Raw genomic sequence first — 21,057 nt, 5'->3', positions numbered from 1 at the left:
ACAGGTCTTTGTGTCATACTGAAACCAAATACTTTCTACAAACCCAGGCAATCAAGTCTAGGGAAAAAACCTCAGCACAGACTACAGTGATCCAGGTGCAGTATAATAGAAACTAGATTTTACTTTACTGTTCTCTGCTGTATTTCATACAACACCTGTCTTACCTGTGACATGAATCTTGAAGGTGAGTTTCTGGCCAGCAGCCTCGCAGCTGTACTCCCCTGCATCTTTCTTCTCCACCTGGCTCACCACCAGCCGACGCTGTTTGCCCTCTGACTCTACCTTGAACTTCTTGCTCGAGGTGATCAGTTTCCCCTCCTTTTATCACTTGACCTCTGTGATAAAATGTTTGCTCATTAAGACCGGGATGTGGTAGCATTGTGGTGGAGTGCTTGTTCATTAGGACCGGGATATAATGGTGGAATATGGAGGCCACAAAGGTTGCAGAACACTCTAATTTTATGGGTAGATTGTGTACTCTGCGTAGTTACAGGCAAAGCGCGCCCCGATGGATACAAAGTTCCACGGAAGGACCAACCAAGGAACGACACACCAAGTCGCACGATCACAACCGACCAATTAAAGGACAATACGCTCGGGATGGACAATACAAAAGAAGTTGCAAGGGACGGGACGGCGCGGCAGTTGGAGGAACAATAATCCCCCTGTCGCCCAGCGCTGAATTGCCTTTTAGTTTTACCCGCTACAATTAATAAAAGTTTATAATTGGAACATTATTGGCTCATTGCTTATAAATTGATGACAACCTCCATCTTCTCCTGGGCCACCTCGCAGCTCAGCGTGGCATTTTTCTGTTGTTGCAGCCTTCACCACCTTCTGTACCTTCTCCTTGTTTGTAAATACAAATTCTGGCTCTGAAAAGAGAGAGATACATTAGTTTGGCCTCTTGAAAGAAGAGCAGGTTTTGGGGAAGGAGTCAGAAAAATGAATCAGTTCTCCCAGTCTGATGCCCCAAGAGAATGATGTGGAGAGAAGTTGTGCAATTTATGGATGCCCCATCCCTGAAAACGTTCAAGTCTAGGCTGGATGGGTGTTAGAGCAACCTAGTCTCAAAGAATGTGTTCCTTTCCAGGACAGAGATTGGAACTGGATGATCCTCCAGGTCCCTTCCAACAAAAGGCATTCTGTGATGCTTCTTGTATGACTCTCATGACTCTTTCGTCCCCTAGCTGCCATTTACTTATGTCTTCAAAACATCAACTTATACAAAACATTCCTGTAGTATTCTCTCCCATGCTAAATGAGCCCTTCCAAGACAAAAACATGTTACATAGAGCACACCCCCTAGTGCTTGACACAAAGCCCCTGTTCTGAAACTTCCTGAGACGCAGCTGCATTGCAGAGTTGTTCTAGTGGTACAGGCACGTGGGAATGGAGAAGTGCAATCAGAACTTTCTTGTCTATGGCCTCATTCCCACAGCAAAAGGAAATTCCTGAAGATTTTAAAAGATGGAGCTGCCTCACAACTGTATTTAGAATAATTTGTTCAATTTCCTCATCAGAAATTAACCACCCCAAAGTTCAGCTCCAAAAATTTTAAGCATAGCAGGGAAAACTTACAAACTAATGACCGTTTTCTAAAACATTCTAGAATGAAAGGCCAAAATGTGTTCTCTCTCACCTGTGACATGAATCTTGAAGGTGAGTTTCTGGCCAGCAGCCTCGCAGCTGTACTCCCCTGCATCTTTCTTCTCTACCTGGATCACCACCAGCCGACACTGTTTGCCCTCTGACTCCACCTTGAACTTCTTGCTCGAGGTGATCAGTTTCCCCTCCTTGTACCACTTCACCTCCATCTTCTCCTGGGCCACCTCGCAGCTCAGCGTGGCATTTTGAGTCAGTGCAGCCTTCACCTCCTTTTGTACCTTGTCCTTGTTTGTAAACACGTCTTCTTTCTCTGCAGGGACATCACAACAGTCACACCATTTTGCTGTAGTCTGCTGCAGAGCTTACTCCAGTTCCCCATTTTCATTATACTTGCCCTTCACAGGGACCATCATGATGCCTCATTAAGACAGGAAAATACTTTCCCCTCTATTTTGCCTTGGGAAATGAATAGGCATATCATTTCATATCATATCATAAATCTAAACATTTCGCAGTCTGATAGCAGATTTGGACATGAGATTTAGAACACCTGCATGCACTGCTGAACCTCCTCCCTTCTCTTTGTTTCTTCTGATGTCTCTCTACATTTCCAGTAAATCAGAAGGGAATGGCCCTCTAGAACAGGTTGCCCAAGGAGACTGTGGATGCTCCATCCCTGCAGGCATTCAAGGCCAGGCTGGATGTGGTTCTGGGCAGCCTGGGCTGCTGCTTGGCAACCCTGCACATAGGAAGAAGGGGGTTGGAACTGGATGAGCACTGTGGGCCTTTGCAACCCAGGCCATTTATGAGTCTGATTAGTGGCATTTTCCACCTCATTGTGTCATTCAAATTTTGTAACCAGATCTCATCAAACACCTCCCCTTTTCTCACTCCTTGCATGCCTGGTGTGCTCTTGCACTGTAACCCTGCAGACACCAGCTGACTACAAGAGCTGCACAAGTTACCCTCCTTGCCTATGGTTTGTTGCAGTAATTCATTCCTGGATGGAAAAGCACATGTAGAAAAGTGTTGCTATGACACTAGATGACAAAGAAAGTCCTATAGCCAAAATGTTTTGCACCAGAGAGGCTGTAAGTTGATCCTCCAAATGCAAGACACACAAAATGAAGTGTTCCTTTATCTCTGGGATTCCAAGCATTTTCTCACCTCTGACTTTCACTTGGAATGTTGCTTTGTCATCTTTTGTTTCACAGCTGTAGCTCCCTTGGTCTTTCAGGGTCACATTTTTGACCATGAGCTTGCGGTGCGTCCCCTGGGAGATGATGGTTGTCCTCTGGTCCTGCTTCACCTCTATTTGATCTTTCTTCTATACGACAGCTCCGCTTGCAGCTGACACCTCACACACCAGCTCCAGGTCTTCAGAAGGACTGACTGATATTTCTGGAGTCGTTTTGGACTTGCTGACAAAATTAATGGCTTCATCTGAAGAAAAAAAGAGAAAGTGGTTTACATCCTGACTCAGGCTTATTCAGCACAGCATTAAGATACAGTTAGAACTGATTGTAATGTCTCTGCTCATTACATCTGGGGGATCAAGTTTCACCTCTGGAGGTACTCACATACAAACGTGTGCTTGATTCTCCTGTGTAAGGAAAGAGTAAGTTCTATGCAGACAGTTCTTATTTCTTCTAATCAATTCTGTATTCTGCACATGTTCTTCTGAAGCTAAAATGAAGGCAGCTAAGTAACCTGTTTGCAATACATGAACAAACCAATTCAACACCTTGTCTCTAAGCTAACAAGCAGCGTTTGATGAGCACATCAGTATTTCATGCCCTTCATTCCATCCAGACTGTATTGGCAATAACTATGCTGGTATTAACAAGGATAGCAATTACAAGCAAAATGGTAGAAATACAGAAGATATAAGGAAAAGGGAACTCACCAGAGCTGAGGCGATCCTCCCTGGTGAGCGATCTCCAAGAGATGCTGCCTCAGTGAGGGTCAGCCCTTAAATGAGGTCTCAGAGGAGGTGGAGTCGAACTCCACCCCTCCAGGGAGCACAGCTACATAACTTTCACCTGTGCTCCCACAGCTGACCCCACACTTGCCTCAGCTGATCAATCAGTGGTTCACATTGTGATCTCCCATACACTCCACCCCTTCACAACGTGAACCAATGATTAGGTGAGTTCCCCTTATTACAGAGACCCAATCACGACGCTGATACAATCTCCCGTCGCATTAGATGTTGATATTATTCAAATGATGATGATTGGATGGGTGTTTATGATCTTCCATGGGCCAGTGCTTGATAGATGTTACCGGAGACAAATCATCTTGAAGTGCAGGTCCATCTGCGTTTCATCAGTCCAGAGTAATGGTCCTAGAGGCTTAGAATCAATTTTAAGGGGAGTAATATAGATGTTTCAAGGGTACTAGGAGGGGAAGATCCGCCCTCCAGGGCAAGATACAGGCCGTATTCTTATCTTGGGTCAATACTTCTGCTTGTACTGGATTATGTCCCGGCCTCCGATACCATACCCTCTGGCCAGATATCTGTGGCTGTATAACTATATCTGGCACCAGAGGAGGAGTCTTGATCTGCCATAGGGACATAATAGGTGTTCCTTTAGCAATAAAGGCCGGAGTATTGACCACGATGTCAGTAGGCCATGTACCTATCACCGAGGGGGTGACTGAACCTCCCACCTCCAATAATCTCCCCCAAGGTGCAAGTAGGCCACACCATTTGGGTCCTACCTGCACCTTCCAAGGCCAATTTATCTTATGGATTCCCGGTTCTAAATTCTCAGGGGCAGGGAGCAGAAGATTATTTTCAGTACCAACCTGCGGTTTTACCTTATTATCGGTGCCTGTAATTTGGATCCTAAGAGGGGAGGCCCATATAGTTTGTAACATTTTCAGGGCACTGGGTCTGCCATCCCGAGGTCTTTCATTCAGGTCCCGCACGGTTTCATATAATCTTTTTGTCCACCCCTGCAGGGACTGAGAGTCTGTTTTCAGGGCAGCCTTAAGGATACCATTATAACGTTCAATAAGGCCTGCCCCTGTTGGGTTATATGGCAGGTGGAATCGCCATTCAATGTTGTTTTCTTCTGCCCAGCGCTGTATCATCGCTCCAGTGAAGTGAGTCCCTTGGTCACTCTCGATAACTTGAGGTGTCCCGTATGCAGACATCAGTTTAGTAAGTGCCTTAACTGTGTATGCTTGATTTGCCTTTGGTACAGGATAGGCTTGCAGCAGTCCACTTACAGTGTCAACGCAGGTCAGGGCATATCTCGCCCCCTCAGACCGAGGGAGGGGCCCAATGTAGTCGACCTGCCATCTCTGAAGAGGACTATATCCTCTAGCAATGTGGGATGTTGTTTCAGGCAACGGTCTCGGTCTCATCTTTGAGCAAGCATCGCAATCCTGACATGCTTGAACGATATCAGATAGTTGTACAGGCAGCCCCCATGCTTTAGCAGCTGCCCACATTATCTTCTGTCCAGCATGCCGTAGCTTCTGATGTAACCAACGGGCAATATTTTCAGATTGTGAATTCTCAATCCATCGGATTCGGGCCAGTGTGTCAGCTTCATCATTTCCTGGTGACTGCAAGGGTTGATGACCAGAGACATGGTAGACACATACTGTCCTGTGTTTGACCGTATTCCAAATGTCTACCCACATGTCTTTACCCCAAATCGGTCGGGCGTGGATAGTCCATTCCTGGGTAGCCCATTGCGTAATCCACAGAGTGAGCCCCCGGTACACAGCCCAACTATCTGTACAGATGTTCAGGACGCCGTCACCAGGTTCTTTAGTTATAACCATCCACACGGCTCGCAATTCTGCCCATTGGCTGCTTTGACCATCCCCCTCATCAAACCAGATGGTCTCAGTAGAGGGATGGTATGCTATTGCTCGCCACTTGCTCGGGTTGCCTCTGCTGGACCCATCCGTATACCAGGCATCTTCAGGAATAGGATATCTTCCTTCCTGAACGGGACTCTTCTCTGGTGGAGCAACCATCGGTTCTTTTGATGTATCACTGTGATACGTCACTGGGCCTAGGATCTTCTGTAGTTCTTCTTTAAGTGGAGATGAAGACAGACTGCTTCTCTGGCTTAGATAGGCGACCCATCGTGCCACCGTTTGTGCTTGGGCCACCCCCGTCTTAGGAAGGTGAGTCAAATCTCTCACCCACCCCTGGATTGGTAATGAAGTCTTAACTATGACCTCTGCTGTTTGCGTTATCGGCTCTACTGCTTGTAATGCCGAATAGGCAGCCAATAACTGTTTCTCAATCATGCTATATCGTTCTTCTGCTCCGTGCCAAACCTGAGACCAGAATCCAATGGGGGTTCGAACAGAACTCTGGCGTTGCCACAGGCCCCAGCCAAAACCATCTTGAGTAACATGAACATCTAGTTCAGCTGGGAGGGTCGGATCAAATATACCCAACGCCTGAGCTTGTTTAACTGCCAGTTTTGCCTGTTGGAAAGCATCCTGTTCTATCTTTCCCCAATTCCATGATTGACCCTTCTTTGTAAGCTTGTATAATGGCCTTAATAGCTGAGCTAAATGAGGTATAAAGGAGCGCCAATACCCCAATATACCCAAACATTCTTGCAATTGTTTTGATGTTGTAGGGACTGGAAACGCTTGGACTTTATCTACTACCGCACTGGGTAGTACTTTGGTTTTCCCGGACCAAATTACTCCCAGGAATTTTACAGATAGCCCCGGACCTTGCACCTTCTGTGGCTTTATAGCCCACCCTCTTTTCTGCAGGTAAGCTATCAACAAATCTGCTGCTTGTCTCACCGCCTCTAACGAATCGGATGTTAACAGGAGGTCATCAATATAATGATATAAATTGACATTATTTGGCTTTTCCCACTTAGCCAGATCACGTGCCACTAAATTATGACAAAAAGTGGGCGAATGTACGTACCCTTGGGGTAGGACCTGGAAAGTCCATTGCCTCCCTTCCCATGTAAATGCAAACTGATCTTGCGATTCTTCACTGATTGGAATACTGAAGAATGCATTCGCCAAATCCAAGACACAGTGATATGTTTTGATTTCCCTGCTTAGTGTGTCCATTAGGGAGGCAATATTGGGTACAGCCGCATGAACAGGTGGCGTGACCTTATTTAATTCCCTATAGTCTACTGTCATCCTCCATGTTCCATCCAGTTTTCGCACTGGCCATATTGGGGAGTTATATGGGCTATGTGCAGGCCTTATAATACCCACTCTTTCTAATTCCTGCACCGTCTTTGTTATTTCATCCTGCCCACCCGGGAGTCTGTACTGTTTCACATTAGTAATCCGGCGTGGCTTCAGCAAACAAATAGGCTCATGTTTTGCATGGCCTCTCAATATTGTCTGGATTGCCCGGATACTAATGCATCTCTGCCGCAATCGGAACTCTCCCACTGTTGTATGGAGAGCCAGACCCCACAGGATATCAATTCCTAATATATACTCTGGAATTGGGGCAATGGATACCTTGTACTCCCGTGGTGGAAGACGCCCGACCCCCAGTTTTACCCAGGTTTGGGTGACCGGAATGGTTTGTCCCCCAAAACCTCCAATCATCACTCTATTACCTTTAAATTTAGTTGGGTCTCCATATATTATAGATGTCTCTGCCCCGGTATCAACTAGGGCCATAACCTTCTGTATATTCTTTCGGGACCAGTATATCGTCAGTTCCACATAGGGCCTCCGGTCCCGTCTAGAGGCCCTAGGAGGACTGACATCCCTCGTCAAGCCATGAACTGAGCCAGATTCAAGTCTTTTACCTCCGATACCTCCGGTGTCATAACCCGAGGCACCTGAGGTGGCTTCTTTTTCCTATTTGGAACTATAAAATCTTCTAAATTCCATGTTGTTGTTGGTCGCCGCTCTATAAATCTTATCCCTGGCCTTTTGGGTTTATTCTGAAATTTTTGTTCATCCTTCAGTTGCTTCCACAACTGAAGGAGAACCTGATTGGGCTGCCCATCAATTTTTGAAAACTGAACGCCTGCCCGGAGCAGATCATTAAACATTTGTTTCCGGGATACCCTAACAGGTCCTGCCCGAGAAGTTCGCGGGGCCGATCTTCTGGCTCGCACTATTGGAAAAGCCTCGGCATCCTCAATCACCCTGATATTGCGCTTAGCTCGTAAACGCTCAGTTTCTCCGAGGTCTGCTACCAATTGGGCGGCTTGTTGGACTACTGCCTCTGCGGATACTACTGGATTAAGTATGGAAACCAAGGTTCCATACATATGAGAGGGTGCTTACTGTAAAATTAGGTCCCTCATTCCCGCAGAAAATTTAACCATATCAGGGCTATCGAATGTGTCTTCGTAGATAGCCTCTCTCATACCTAATTCGCGTATATAATTTTGAAGGTCTTCCATAGAAGACCACATCCCTGTGTTTACTGGCATGTCAGTTTTATTTGTCCACACCATGCGGCAAGCAGCCATTATCCATTCTACAATTGAATGGTTTTCTTCAGGGAACTGAGTCCCAGCATACAGTCTCTGCCGAAGGGCAGGATGTACTGTTATTGTGGCCAACTTAGATACTTCGGGGCCACTAACCAGTACACTATCTGCCCCTGAATCCCATAACCGTAATAACCAAGCCGGAACACTTTCCCTTGGCCTTTGCCTAAATCGTTGCACTAGGTCCATGAGTTCAGTAGGTGTATATGGACGGGCTGTTACACGTAAAACAGATTCGGCAGGGGGCCATTGATCAGGAGGCACTCCTGCTGGTCGATCTTGAATTTTCTTTGTTTTTTGAGTTATTACTGGACGGACTTCTAGTGAGTCCGTCTCAGATGGTTTTTCTAGATCAGATTTAGTGATCTTATTTTGATTCATTTCTTCAGGATCTTGATCGTCATTAAATGAAATGTATCTAATTTGAGGGTTGGAGGAAGAAAATGACGGTTTTTTTCCTGTCAATAGATTGATCTCACCCTCCAATTTTTCAATACGGGCCTTTAACAATTCATTTTCATGTGCAATGTTGTTTGATTTTATCTCTGCCCGATTTAAAGCATTTAATAATGGCCAGGCTGCCATAGATGCAGCCATTCGCTTTTCTTTTGTAATTAAGATATCTTTTTGTAGTCCTAGAAAGTAATCAGTTAGACAATAGGCGTCCATGTTATTTGGTACTCTTAAAGGGCCCCATTGTTCAATAATTGTTGCTAATTGGTAATATGGGGACGCCTCAAAACCTGGAATTTGTCCAGGAAGGCATGTCCCTAAGGGGGTGGTCTTCTCCCCCTTGTACCAATTAAAGATTTTCCACACAAAGGACATTTTTTTTTTTCCTTATATTTCTAGATGCCAAGTCAGTGGCTCCTGCCTGGCTTGCCAAATGTATTGGCAATAACTATGCTGGTATTAACAAGGATAGCAATTACAAGTAAAATGGTAGAAATACAGAAGATATAAGGAAAAGGGAACTCACCAGAGCTGAGGTGATCCTCCCTGGGGAGCAATCTCCAAGAGATGCTGCCTCAGTGAGGGTCAGCCCTTAAATGAGGTCTCAGAGGAGGTGGAGTCGAACTCCACCCCTCCAGGGAGCACAGCTACATAACTTTCACCTGTGCTCCCACAGCTGACCCCACACTTGCCTCAGCTGATCAATCAGTGGTTCACATTGTGATCTCCCATACACAGACAGAACCTGCCTGAGGAGCAAGCTGATGGCTGTCAGCTACAGGCAGACCTAGCTTTGTACTGCATTTCTTAGAGCAACAACTGTTGCTTTCAGTCACTGAATATACCAAGGCCAATTACTATGCCAGGAAAATTTATGGCATCAGTGAACAAAAAATGCGTTAAAAATTGTAATAGACAGGAGCCATTTATTCTTTTATAACTAGGTGACCAAAGAACAACAGTCCTTCTAGAGTCAAGCTGTTAAGAACTAATAGCATCAATCAATATCACATAGATAGATTACTTCCCTGCCCTAAGACCATCTTGCGACCATTTGGTGCTCCTAATTAAGCCCTCTTGATGGCATTTTGTCTGAGCCATGCGACATTTTGTGATAGGAGTTACTGCTAGTGTTCCCTTAACCCTACACCAAAGTAGGATTAAGGTATCCATTCTCAGGGAATCATGCAGGCTTCCTCTGTATTTGATGCTCAGAGACAGCCCCAGAACTTTTTAAATCTTAGCTTAGCTCTCATCCAATAATGTTCATCAAACAGTGCAACTTGTCCTTTGGGGATGCCTTTGTTCTGCATCAACCAGTTCCAACGGAGTCTTCTTGGCTTGTTTTAGATCAGTTTTTCAACATATAAAGCCAGGGTCTTTGAATTACAAAGTGAAATTGCAGAATGCATGATTCTCAACCAAACAGAACAGCAGGTGGGATGCAGGGTGAATACCTGAACCAACACCACCTGCAAGCAATCCTTCAATATCTTAGGAATCTCTAGCCACCCCAAATCCAGTGTTGTGCTTGATCTATCATCTCTGCTGAGTTTTTAGCTAAGCTGATGGTGAGCATCACGGTGGTGATGGGTGAGCAGTCAGACTAGAGGGTCTTAATCAACCGTAAGGATCCTGTGATCAGAGGAACGTGAATGTGCTCTTAAAGGTCACAAGCGCTGCACTGCAGCATGAGCATACACAGCGAAAGGCTTTCAGTAGAGCTTCAGTTCATAAATGAGGACTGGGTTATGGAAAATAGGCTCAAGATATAAAACAGAAAACAGATCTTAACGCCAGGTTCTGTGAATGCAACCAGCTGAATTTCACAGATATTGAATTTCAATGACAATTTCTTGTGTTATTTTACCCTCCAGCTCCACCCTGAACAGGAACATGTCAGTGACAAGCATTACTCCTCCAGGCTTGACCTAACAGTGCTTTACTTGCACTATGAGCTAATGGCTGTGCTTACAGCACCTCAGGGAGACACCTCAGAGATCACAATGTCCTTCGGGTACAGCAGGAGACACTCAACTCTCCAAATGTGGAGTTTAATTTGTCCAAAGAGGAGACAGGATTCCCATGCTAATAACTTAGGACCATTTCAGTCATAGGTTTAAAGATGATGTAAGTGCTGAGGCAATACATGAACTAGATGAATGAAGCCCAGATGTCAGGGCTCAAGTCGTGACTCCAGCCCCAGCTGGAGCTAAGGCTGTCTTGAATTCATCACAACACAGTTACATTATTTGCTCATACTGTGGATTTGCATAGGGACAACAGGAAGGTCAGAATTGCTTCAATAGAGCTATGCAATCTTTGTCCTAAATACTGGAAACCCACAGCGTTGGACAAATAAAATGAATTAAGTCTGAAGTGCTTTACATGGATTGTGATCCTATGTTTGCCTCACAAACTTACCTGAGACTTTCCAATCAAAAATCAGAGTGTCATCTCCAATTGTGTAGATGTATGTTCCCTCGTCTTCTTTCGTTACAGCTGAAGCCACAAGCTTATGCAGTTTCCCTTTATCTTCCATTGTGAATTTCTTACTGGTCTTGATTTCTTTGCCATTTTTGTACCACTTCACCATGACATTGGCTTCAGAGGTCTCAGAAACAAATTCAGCTTGTTTTCCAGCAACGGCCCTGATTACTCCTCCACTTGTCTCTTTGATTACGAAGTTTGCCAGTGCTGAAACAAAATATGAAGACACAAAATACATATGATGGTAAAGAACTGCAGGGACATTGGTGACCATGAGGCATTCATTTATCATAAGATCAAACGTGCACGTTTAATCCTAGTTCTAATTGCTAGATTCTAATTCAGAAGCTGGCAAATTGGCAGCTTTTATAAACCACGTACCAGATTACCTTATCTCCACAAGTTGAAGGACGTACACTGTACAGGGGACAGAGCCAAAGGAAGAAGCCCAAGGCTTCAAGAAAATGTCTAAAATAGGAAAACTGAGGAAAGAATTGGAACAAGCAAACTAGAAGGAAATCAATGGAGGGGGTATCTATTACTGCACTGTAACCCCCTGGCAAACAAATCAAGCCTAAAAGATAGAGATATCACTTAGGACTGAAAAGAAAAAAGAAAAAAAAGAATTCCTTTATGGAAATTAATTGGAGTGCAAAAGTTAGATGATAAAACTGGCCCTTATTAACACACAGTGGAATAATTGACTTCAAAGATTCAAAATCTCACCACTGTCTTAGCCAAAAGTTCAAGCCTAAGTCCACGGTCCTATTTTACTGAGGGTAATTGAGCTTGTTTTCCAACTTCTTGTTAACATATCATTTCAAAACAGCGCACACAACTGAGTTGGGTCTGTTGAGACAGCGCAGTCAGAGCTGCTAAAATCAAAGTCTGGATTATGCATGCATTTGTTCTGCAGTTCCAAGAACACGCATGTATAATACAAATTCAACAACGTTCTACAGAATGCCTGTATTTAGGAGCTCGAGAGCCAGCTGATGGACACTGGGATGACTGAGATCCTGTCAATACATTTAACTCCATCCTATCATACAGTCAAATTTCATTCATTTTTTCAGGAACTGTCTCTTATCATTGTAGTCCCGTCACCACTGCTGGATGTGAGCCCAACCACACAAAAGCAGCTGCTGGTTTTCACTGCAGATACTGCAGTAAGGAGAAACAGCCTCCAGACTGGACCAGCTGAGCGTGGCCCTACCAGGATTTGCTCCAAAGGTCTTATTACCAGTAGTGCTTCCCGATGAAATACATGGGGGTCCTCCTTTGATTCCAACCCCAACCCACCCCACCATGCCCCCTGATAACATCCATCAGGGCCACATCTCGACAGCTCCTGAACACCTCCAGGGATCCCACCACCTACCTGGGCAGCCTGTGCCAGTTAATTCTATGGGCAGACCTGCCAGTATGAAATATTATGCTAACATGACAAAGAGAGAGAAGAAAAGCAAAATTAAGACTAGCTGACAAGCCTTGGCAGGAAGTTCTGCTCTCCATCAATTTAGTCCCTGTGACTCTTCACAGGTGTTTTCTACATTTGGGATCACTGCTACAAAAAGAGATGTTGACATCATCTCTTGTGGCCACCCTGACAGAAGAGCAGGAAGGCTGGGATGCGCTTTTTCCTGTCTTTCCCTTGATTTCCTCTATATCTTAGGGACGAATCACAGGACAGAACACAGAAATCAAATGGCTCTACAAAGCAGATTGGCCAGTTCAAGTCAAAACAGCCACTGAAAACACCCCAGATGCTGTCTGACAACAGCTGGACTGTCGGGGAGTCAGGTGAATGCAGTCTGCTGGCCCTGGGCAGGAAGAGGACAGCCCAGACTGTCACATACCTTTCACTGAAAGCTGATAGAGCATTTTATCCCCCTCACAGATGCACTGATAACTTGCAGCATCATCCATTGAGTCGTTGTGAATTTTCAGGGTGTGTTTCTTCCCCACAATTTGCAGTTCATAATTTTCACTGGCCTTGAGCTCCTTCCCATCCTTCATCCACTCCACAGTAGCGCCTGTGTCTGAAAGCTCAGCCTGCAGTTTGGCTTCCTCACGCAGCCAAGCGCAGATCTTTTCTACATCTTTGCTCTTCTTGGTAAATCTCACTGCAGCACCTGTCAGGAGCAAAGGCCTCGTTATTTCAATTTATATCAGGCTAACGTGGTCAATGTTTGCTGCAACATCTCTGAAAAAGTATCACCTTCTGTTCCTGCACTCATCATTGTGTCAGTGCTGAGCAATTCACGATATTTCATTTGGTCTTCTTGCTGGATTTACTAAGTAAAAATCAACCAAACATCTCCTTCTACTGATTAATAATGCTCTAAACATGCTTCTGCAGAGGTTTCCACCCAATGACAAACAAGGTCCTCCCATCATGAATGTTTATTTGTTCTACTTTGTCATGCAAAGCTGATTGATAGAGATATTATTGGAATGATTGCTCCCCTACTTCTAAACTATTCCAGTGCAATCAGAAAGGCTGTCTGAACCTGCAGCTGAAAGTACTGCTCTATGGTCATGCAGTGGTAAACCTGGTGACTGAATGCACTGGCCAATAGCTGTGAACTGCAGACATTCATCAGCTGGCATGCTTGCACGTTGTTGTAAGGTCAATAGTAAACATGGCATCCCCTCCAGGTACAGCTTCACCAGTTGTTAGGGGGGATTTCACAGCCAGGACTCGGTCTGAGGAAGAACATGTATGTCTTAATGCTCTTTAGATGCAAGTCTGGTATCTCATTTAGAGATGGAAGATTAAATCATAGGTACATTTCTACTTCTCCCTTTGCATGAGTGCTAGAAGAAGCACTTCTGTGCTTAAGATCTGTTACAGAAAGTTCTGCCTCTTGCACATGTGAGATATCAAAAGATAAGGATATTCATGTCTCTGTCACAGAAACAACTCGTATCACTTTAGTGGTAGCTGGAGGTTGATAGGAGATAGGAGAACTAGGAATAAAGGAAAGCCTTTGGTGTGTTAATGCACTGCTAACCTTAAAGTCAAAGGAAGCATCTTTAGGGAACCAACACAGCTGCTCAGCACACACTGACCCATTTCCATTGGGGTTTTTGTGCTTACCAAGGTGCACGCTCCCTGGGAATTCCAGAGACGGGCTCTGTCCATGCGCATTGACTGCAGACACTCGGAACTGATCATCAGCCTCTTCAGACAGATTGCTCACCGTGAACTCTGGGACGGGGACATGAGACTCGTGGCACCTCACCCAGGTGAAGCCAGTTAGTTTCTTGCATTCCACAATGTAGCCATCGACTGGAATGGGGCGGTGCATCTTCGGAGGGGACCATGCCAGCGTCACTGAGGTTTCTGTTTTATTTTTCACCACGGGGTCAGTTGGGGGCTGGGTGGGAGGTTTTCTGGGAGCTGAACAGAAATAAATTTCAGAAATATTAGCATAAGGTCATGTAGGCTGGAAAAGACCTTCAAAATCAGCAGACTCAACTTTCAGCATGACCTACTGAGTCCCACCATTAACTACTGTGGTACCTGAGGACATACATGACAAGCTTATTCCTGCAGGTATTTACATAGTGAATATATTCACCCTCTGGTTGCTTTGGAACATTTTAGAGGTTAAAATCCCATCAGACTTTTTCACTGTGTGCAGCCACTGATACAGGCAGGAGGCTGGGAATTACCTGATGGGCTCTAGTTACAGACTACTGACACAGTAAAGGATTGATTTCATTTAATTTTGGCCATCAGAAAGTTTGGTGTCTGGTTTCAGTCACCCATCTGGACTCCAATTATAATCATATTGAGAACAGCACATTCAGGAGAACTCATCTCAATAAACCTGAATGAAATCACAGAATCATAGGATCATGGGAGGGCTTGGGTTGGAAGAAACCTTAAAGATCATTAAGTGCTAGATGCCAAAGGTCCCACTAACACAGTATTAAGCCAAAAGCTAGATGCTGGAATCAGATCTCCTGACCTTACCATCAGAAACTGAGATGTCATATTTTGCTCAGAGGTGCCTGCTTGTAGGAGGGACAGCTTCCGAGCTTTTTCTGCTCCAGGAACCAGCTCGAGCTTCAGAATTTAAACAGCAGTCAGAAATTAAACTGAGCTTTGTCACCTCCATCAAATAGAAGGAGTGGTTGGGTGGTACAGCTTTCCAAATCGCTTAGAAACTGTCACAACAATCAGATGCCTACCTTTTCTTTTTTAACTTGTTAATACATAGAGCTTAATAGCATCAGAATGCCCCAAGCACTTCAGACAACAGGACAGCTGTAAACCCTTCTTTAAGGATTCCTTTGTTTAACCACTGAGTAACTGTAATTCAGTGGTGCTGGTAGGAGAAGGGAAGTCCTAATCTTCCCAGATGGTGAACAGAGTTGATGTTCACATGCAGACTGGTGCTGCAGCAGAGCCAGAAACCACTCATTTGGGAAACACAGCACCAAGAAAATAATGGGAATAGCTTCATAAAATCAGGAGCTTCACTCAAATTTCATGTCAGATCTATAATTCTTCCTATTTTCAGGAAGAAATGATTTCCCTTTTTCTTGTAGTTTTATTTTCTTTTCCTTTCCAGCAAGCAGCTTTGTAGCTTACAAATTGTTTTCTAATCACCTCCTGGTGTGGACAAATCACACAGGTCTGACTCCATGTTTTACATAGTTAGCATATTATATTTGTTCCACTATGGAACTGTACAGTCATAGAATGGCCTGGGTTGAAAAGGATCCCAAAAATCATCCAGTTCCAACCCCCTGCTATGTGCAGGGACGCCATCCACCAGACCAGGCTGCCCAGAGCCACATCCAGCCTGGCCTTGAATGCCTGCAGGGATGGGGCATCCACAGCCTCCTTGGGCAACCTGTTCCAGTGCGTCACCACCCTCTGAGTGAAAAACATCTTCCTAAGATCCAACCTGATCCACAACCCCTACACACCCTCAGAGCCCCCTAGTGCCCCTAGTCCTCCTATTGCCCACCACAGCCCCATATGCCCACTAGAGTCCCCCTCAACTCTCTTTACAGGCCCTGCACAGCTCTATATAACAGTCTTATAGAACTACCTCTAGTAGAAGCAATCTCCACACAGAGATCCTTTCCCAGCACACTGCGCCACGGGGGGAGCAAAACGGGGGGGGGGCACATACACACACAGCGCCGGGGGGGCCCGTAACCGACCCCCACCCATCCTTTAAAGGGGTGGGGGGTCCGTTTTAATGGGGGGGGGGGCGAGATCACCTTCACCCCCCACCCCCCCATCCCCACCCCATCCTTTAAAAGGGGGGTGTCCATTTTGGTGTTGGGGGGCAGTGACAATCCGCCCCCCCACCCCATCGTTTAAAGGAGGGGGGGTCTGAGACCACCCCCCCCACCCCATCTTTTAAGGGGGGGGGTCAGGGGCTCATGGGGGGCAGCACATCGTGCACAACATTGTGGGGGGGGGGGGCTTTAAAAGGGGGGGGTTACAAAAAGCATAGCTCTCAACTATAGATGGGATTGGGGGGGGCTCAATCGATGGGGGGGGGCCCTTCATGCAGGGGGGGCACAGCGTAAGTCAGCGGCTTTGAGGGGGGGTGTTGGGGCTGTTTGGCCTTTGGGGGGGTTATTGTGTGCCCCACCCCCACCACCCCCACACACAATGGGGTGTTAATGTGGGGGGGGGGGGCTTAGATTAGTTGCGTTCCCTATAGCACTGCCCCCCCCCGTCATTAACCCCCCCGCTTTATCCTTACGGCTGAGCCCCCCCCCGACAGCGCCCCATTCATCTTGATGGGGGGGGGGGTTTGTCACACGACCCCGGCGCGGCTTACGGCACATCGTCGACCCCACCCCACCCCCCATAACCCCACCCGGGGGGGGAGGGGGCGATGTGGTGAGTGGGGGGGGGGTTCCGGAGGTGGGGGTGAGCAAAGCGCAATATGGGGGGGGGGGTCCTATAACTGGAGGGCAGCGGCTGCACAAAGAGCCCGCGGGGGTCGGAGAGCAGCACTTTGGCTGGGGGGGGTCCACGGGGTCCGGGGGTAATGCTGCCCCACCCCCTCCCCCACCCCCCACTGCCGACTTCCCCCCCGCGTTGCCCCCCCGCCCCAACGTCAGCTCCTGCGGCAGCTCCTCGTCGCTCTCCTCCTCCTCTTCCTCGTCTGGGGGGTCAATATGTGTGTGGGGGGGTCCCATCGGGCAGCGGCAGCTCCGCCGGCTCCGATTGGCTGAGCCGCAGTGCGTGGGAGCGGCTGTTGTGTGCCGGTCGGTGGAGGGGAGGCTCTTCATGGAGCTGCCCCGCAGCCAACAAGAGCCTGAATGAGATCCTGGAGTCCCAGACGCTGGAGGATGAGCTGGGAAAGAGCAGAGGCTCCCCACAGAAGGGCAAATCATGTCTGATAACGTGAGTGTGGAGCACAGCCAGCCCCTTCCTCACATGTGTGGGGCTTCCATGTTCCTCTGTGCCCATTGCAATGTGCCACCCCAATCCTGCTGCCCAGCCAGGAGTGGATGGGATGAGCAGGTTGGGATGCACAGAGCAGTGCTCAGACATTGCTGGGACATTTGTGCACTGCTGTTGAGCTTCCCTTTGTGCAGCAGGGGAGAGGATGGAGGTTTACAGGTGGATGGTTGTTCTTTCTATTGCATTGCACAGGTGGTAGAACCTTGTCCATTCCCAAACTTATTCCAGGGCATGCGGGAATTTGTGCAGTTGTAGTTCCTGAATTGTGCTATTTAAAACCCTCCTGTAAATGGGGATGTTTTGTAATGCCTGCTGGGGCTGCAGGCAGCATTGCCTTCCTCCTTAGGGGGCAGGTTTAATCACAAGCCTCCCTATTTCCTATCACAAACGTCCTACAAACCATGTCTGGGCATTGCTGTCTCGGCCTGGATCTCAGCTCCTGAGACTGTCAGATGTGAAGCAGCAGCAGCTGGGACAGGGCTGGCTCTGTGTGCCCTCTCTGGGTCTGTGGGCACAGAGTGGGGCAGAGGGATGACTGTGAGAGGGAGGAATTGCCCAGCCACAAGAAAGAGGAAATCAGCTGAAAAGGGGAGATTTGAGAAGCACTGAGGCTGTGGCTGCTTTGACAGTAAGAAGAAACCAAGCTGTCACTGTGCAGATGGGAACTCCAGTAGGAGAGCTGTGGTGGCTTTACAGATGGCAGACAGCAGCTGGAGTGTAGAGCCAAGGGTAGGGGGGGGATCTTCCTCTTAGCAATGCCATGCAAAGAATGATGCAGACTCCTGCAGGGTCGGCTTTGCTGTGTGACCCTGGGTGGAAGCAGCTGGAAGGTCTCAGCCCTTCTGCATTATCCCAGGAGCTGGGGCAGTGCTCGGTCTCATCCCACCTCTGCTAATAGCAAATGCAGAATCCCTTATCTGAGTGCCCTTTTCTCTCATGTAGAGTCACCAACCCTGGGAAGTTCACAAAAAGTTTGGGTGTTGTGTTGAGGGATGTGATTTAACTGGGAAGTATTGGTGATGGTTGGACTGGATGATCATAAGATCATCCAGATCATAAGATCTGAGATCATAAGATCATAAGATCATCCAGGTCTTTTCCAACCTTGAAAATTCTATGGAGTTGTAGCAGATTGTGGGGGTGTAGGTGTGGTATATATATGTACACAGATGGGAATATCCGTATGGAAAAGATAGATCCATGTGTGTTCTGGGCTGCACTGAAAAAGGGGTGGCCAGCAGGAGAGGGAGGTGATTGTCCCCTCCTGCTCAGCTCTTGTGAGGCCCTATTTGCAGCACTGTGTCCAGGCCTGGGAAGGATGTGGAGCTGTTGGGGGGGGTCCAGAGGAGGGCCACTGTGATGATCAGAGGGCTGGAGCAGCTCTCCTATGAGGAAAGGTGGAGGGATCTGGGCTTGTTTAGCCTGGAGAATGGAAGGCTGTGGGGAGACCTCATTGTGGCCTTTGAGTACTTGAAGGGAGCGTATAAACAGGAGGGGGAATGGCTGTTTATGAGGGTGGATAATGATAGGACAAGGGGGAATGGTTTAAAACTGAGACTGGGGAGGTATAGGTTGGATCTTAGGTAGATGTTTTTTGCTCAGAGGGTGGTGACACACTGGAACAGGTTGCCCAAGGAGGCTGTGGATGCCCCATTCAAGGCCTGCAGGCATTCAAGGCCAGGTTGGATGGGCTCTGTCCATGAGCATTGACTGCAGACACTTGGAACTGATCATCACCCTCTGCAGACAGATTTACAGCCCCTGCACAGCTCTATATAACAGTCTTATAGAACTACCTCTAGTAGAAGCAATCTCCACACAGAGATCTTTTCCCAGCGCCCCTTTGTGACATCATAATGCCCCTTTGTGACATCATAACACCCTTTGTGACATCATAATGCACCTTTCTGATGCCATAATGCCCCTTTCTGACGTCATAATGACCCATTGTGATGTCTTAATGCCCCTTTGTGACGTCATAATGCCCTTTGTGATGTCATAATGCCATTTGAGACGTCATAAGGCTCCTTTGTTTTCATAATGCCTCTTTGTGACGTGATAATGCCTCTTTGTGACGTCATAATGCCCTTTGTGACGTCTTAATTCCCCTTTGTGATGTCTTAATGCTCTTTTGTGATGTCACAATACCCCTTTGTGATGTCATAACACCCCTTTGTGACATCACAATGCCCCTTTCAGACGTCATAATGACCCTTTTTGACGTCATAATTCCCCTTTGTGATGTCATAATGCTTCTTTGTGGTGTCATAATGCTTCTTTGTGATGTCATAATGCTACTTTGTGACGTCATAACGCCCTTTGTGACGTCATAATGCCCTTTGAGACGTCATAATGCTCCTTTGTGATGTCATAATGCTCCTTTGTGATTCATAATGCCCTTTGTGATGTCATAATGCCCTTTCTGACGTCATAATGCCCCTTTGTGGTGTCATAATGCTTCTTTGTGAGGTATCTGTGGTGCCATTGATAATGAAGTGTGATGAACTGGAAGGCTTTCAGTAGAATTGCAGCCCTAACATAAACAATGACTTGAACTCTGGAATTCTGTGTAAAATCATTAGCTAGCTTGTGGTCCGGGTCTTCAAACCAAAGGCTGTGAGGTGCTGCTCTTGTTGACGCAGGCTGTGAAAGATGACTTGAGCTCTAAGAGTAATTTCCCTTCTGCTCTTTATATGAACGTCAAATCCACAATTAGAATATTAAGAAGATAATATAAAAGTTTGTGCTGCTGGACTGAGGACTTCCATTAGCTGTTAGCCATAGTTTGGAACTTGCAAAGCAATCATATTGGAGCCTTGCTGGGCAACCTGCTCCAGTGTCTCACCACACCCACAGTAAAGCATTTCTTCCTAATATCCAATCCTAATCTACCTTCTTCCCATGTAAAGCCATTTCCCCTCATTCTGTTGCTACCTGCCCTTATGAAAAGTCCCTCCCCAGCCCTCTTCAGATACTGGAAGGCCACTCTAAGGTCTCCTTGGAGTCTTCTCCAGGCTGAAGAGCCCCATCTCTCTCAGCCTGTGCACATAGTAGAGGTGCTTTCAGCCCTCTCTGATCACCTTCATGGCCCTCCTCTGGACCTGCCTGAACATCTCCAAGTCCTTCTTGTGTTGAGGGCTCCAGAACTGCGTGCAGTGCTCCAGATGGGGTTTCAATGAGAGGAGTGTGGAGGGGCAGCACCACCTCCCTCGACCTGCTGGTCATGCTTCTGTGCTTTAAGCTTATGCTTTAAGGTCCTATATGCTTTAAGGTTTAGATAGTGCAGTCGCCTCACCTCTTCAGGTTTATCTGTGAAGGTCCCTTCCAAGTGAACCGTGCTGATCCAGACAGTTCGGATTGCTCATTAAAGTGTTTTAGTAAGTTGGGCTGGTCCTACGAAGCAGTATGACTGCAGTAAGCAGTGTACATGGTGCGCTGTGAGTACTGCACACATTCCTCTTGGCAGCTTGTGGAACAGAAACTGTGCATTGTTTGGATTGTGTAAGTATTCCTGTTGGTCTCTTGTGATGCTTACCTTCTTAGAGCACCTTTCCTCGTTTGGCTCTACATATTTTGGTA

General features: G+C 46.7%; 1 protein-coding gene across 1 annotated transcript in view; it reads right to left on the bottom strand.

Annotated features, from left to right (window-relative positions):
- LOC146759751 (obscurin-like protein 1) overlaps positions 1-21,057 on the bottom strand; it is a 69,055-nt gene that overhangs the window by 8,487 nt on the left and 39,511 nt on the right. Inside the window, exons 2-3 of the mRNA XM_085509867.1 lie at positions 1,643-1,918; positions 768-875 (exon numbers count right to left, since the gene is read on the bottom strand). Coding sequence (XP_085365993.1) covers positions 768-875; positions 1,643-1,918 — 384 coding nt within the window. The remainder of the gene's footprint in view (positions 1-767; positions 876-1,642; positions 1,919-21,057) is intronic.

Source organism: Coturnix japonica, chromosome 9 (genome assembly GCF_054131305.1).
Source record: "Coturnix japonica strain WE chromosome 9, WE-NBRP24, whole genome shotgun sequence".
Classification (NCBI taxonomy): Eukaryota; Metazoa; Chordata; class Aves; order Galliformes; family Phasianidae; genus Coturnix; species Coturnix japonica.
This window is presented reverse-complemented; position numbering and strand designations above follow the sequence as displayed.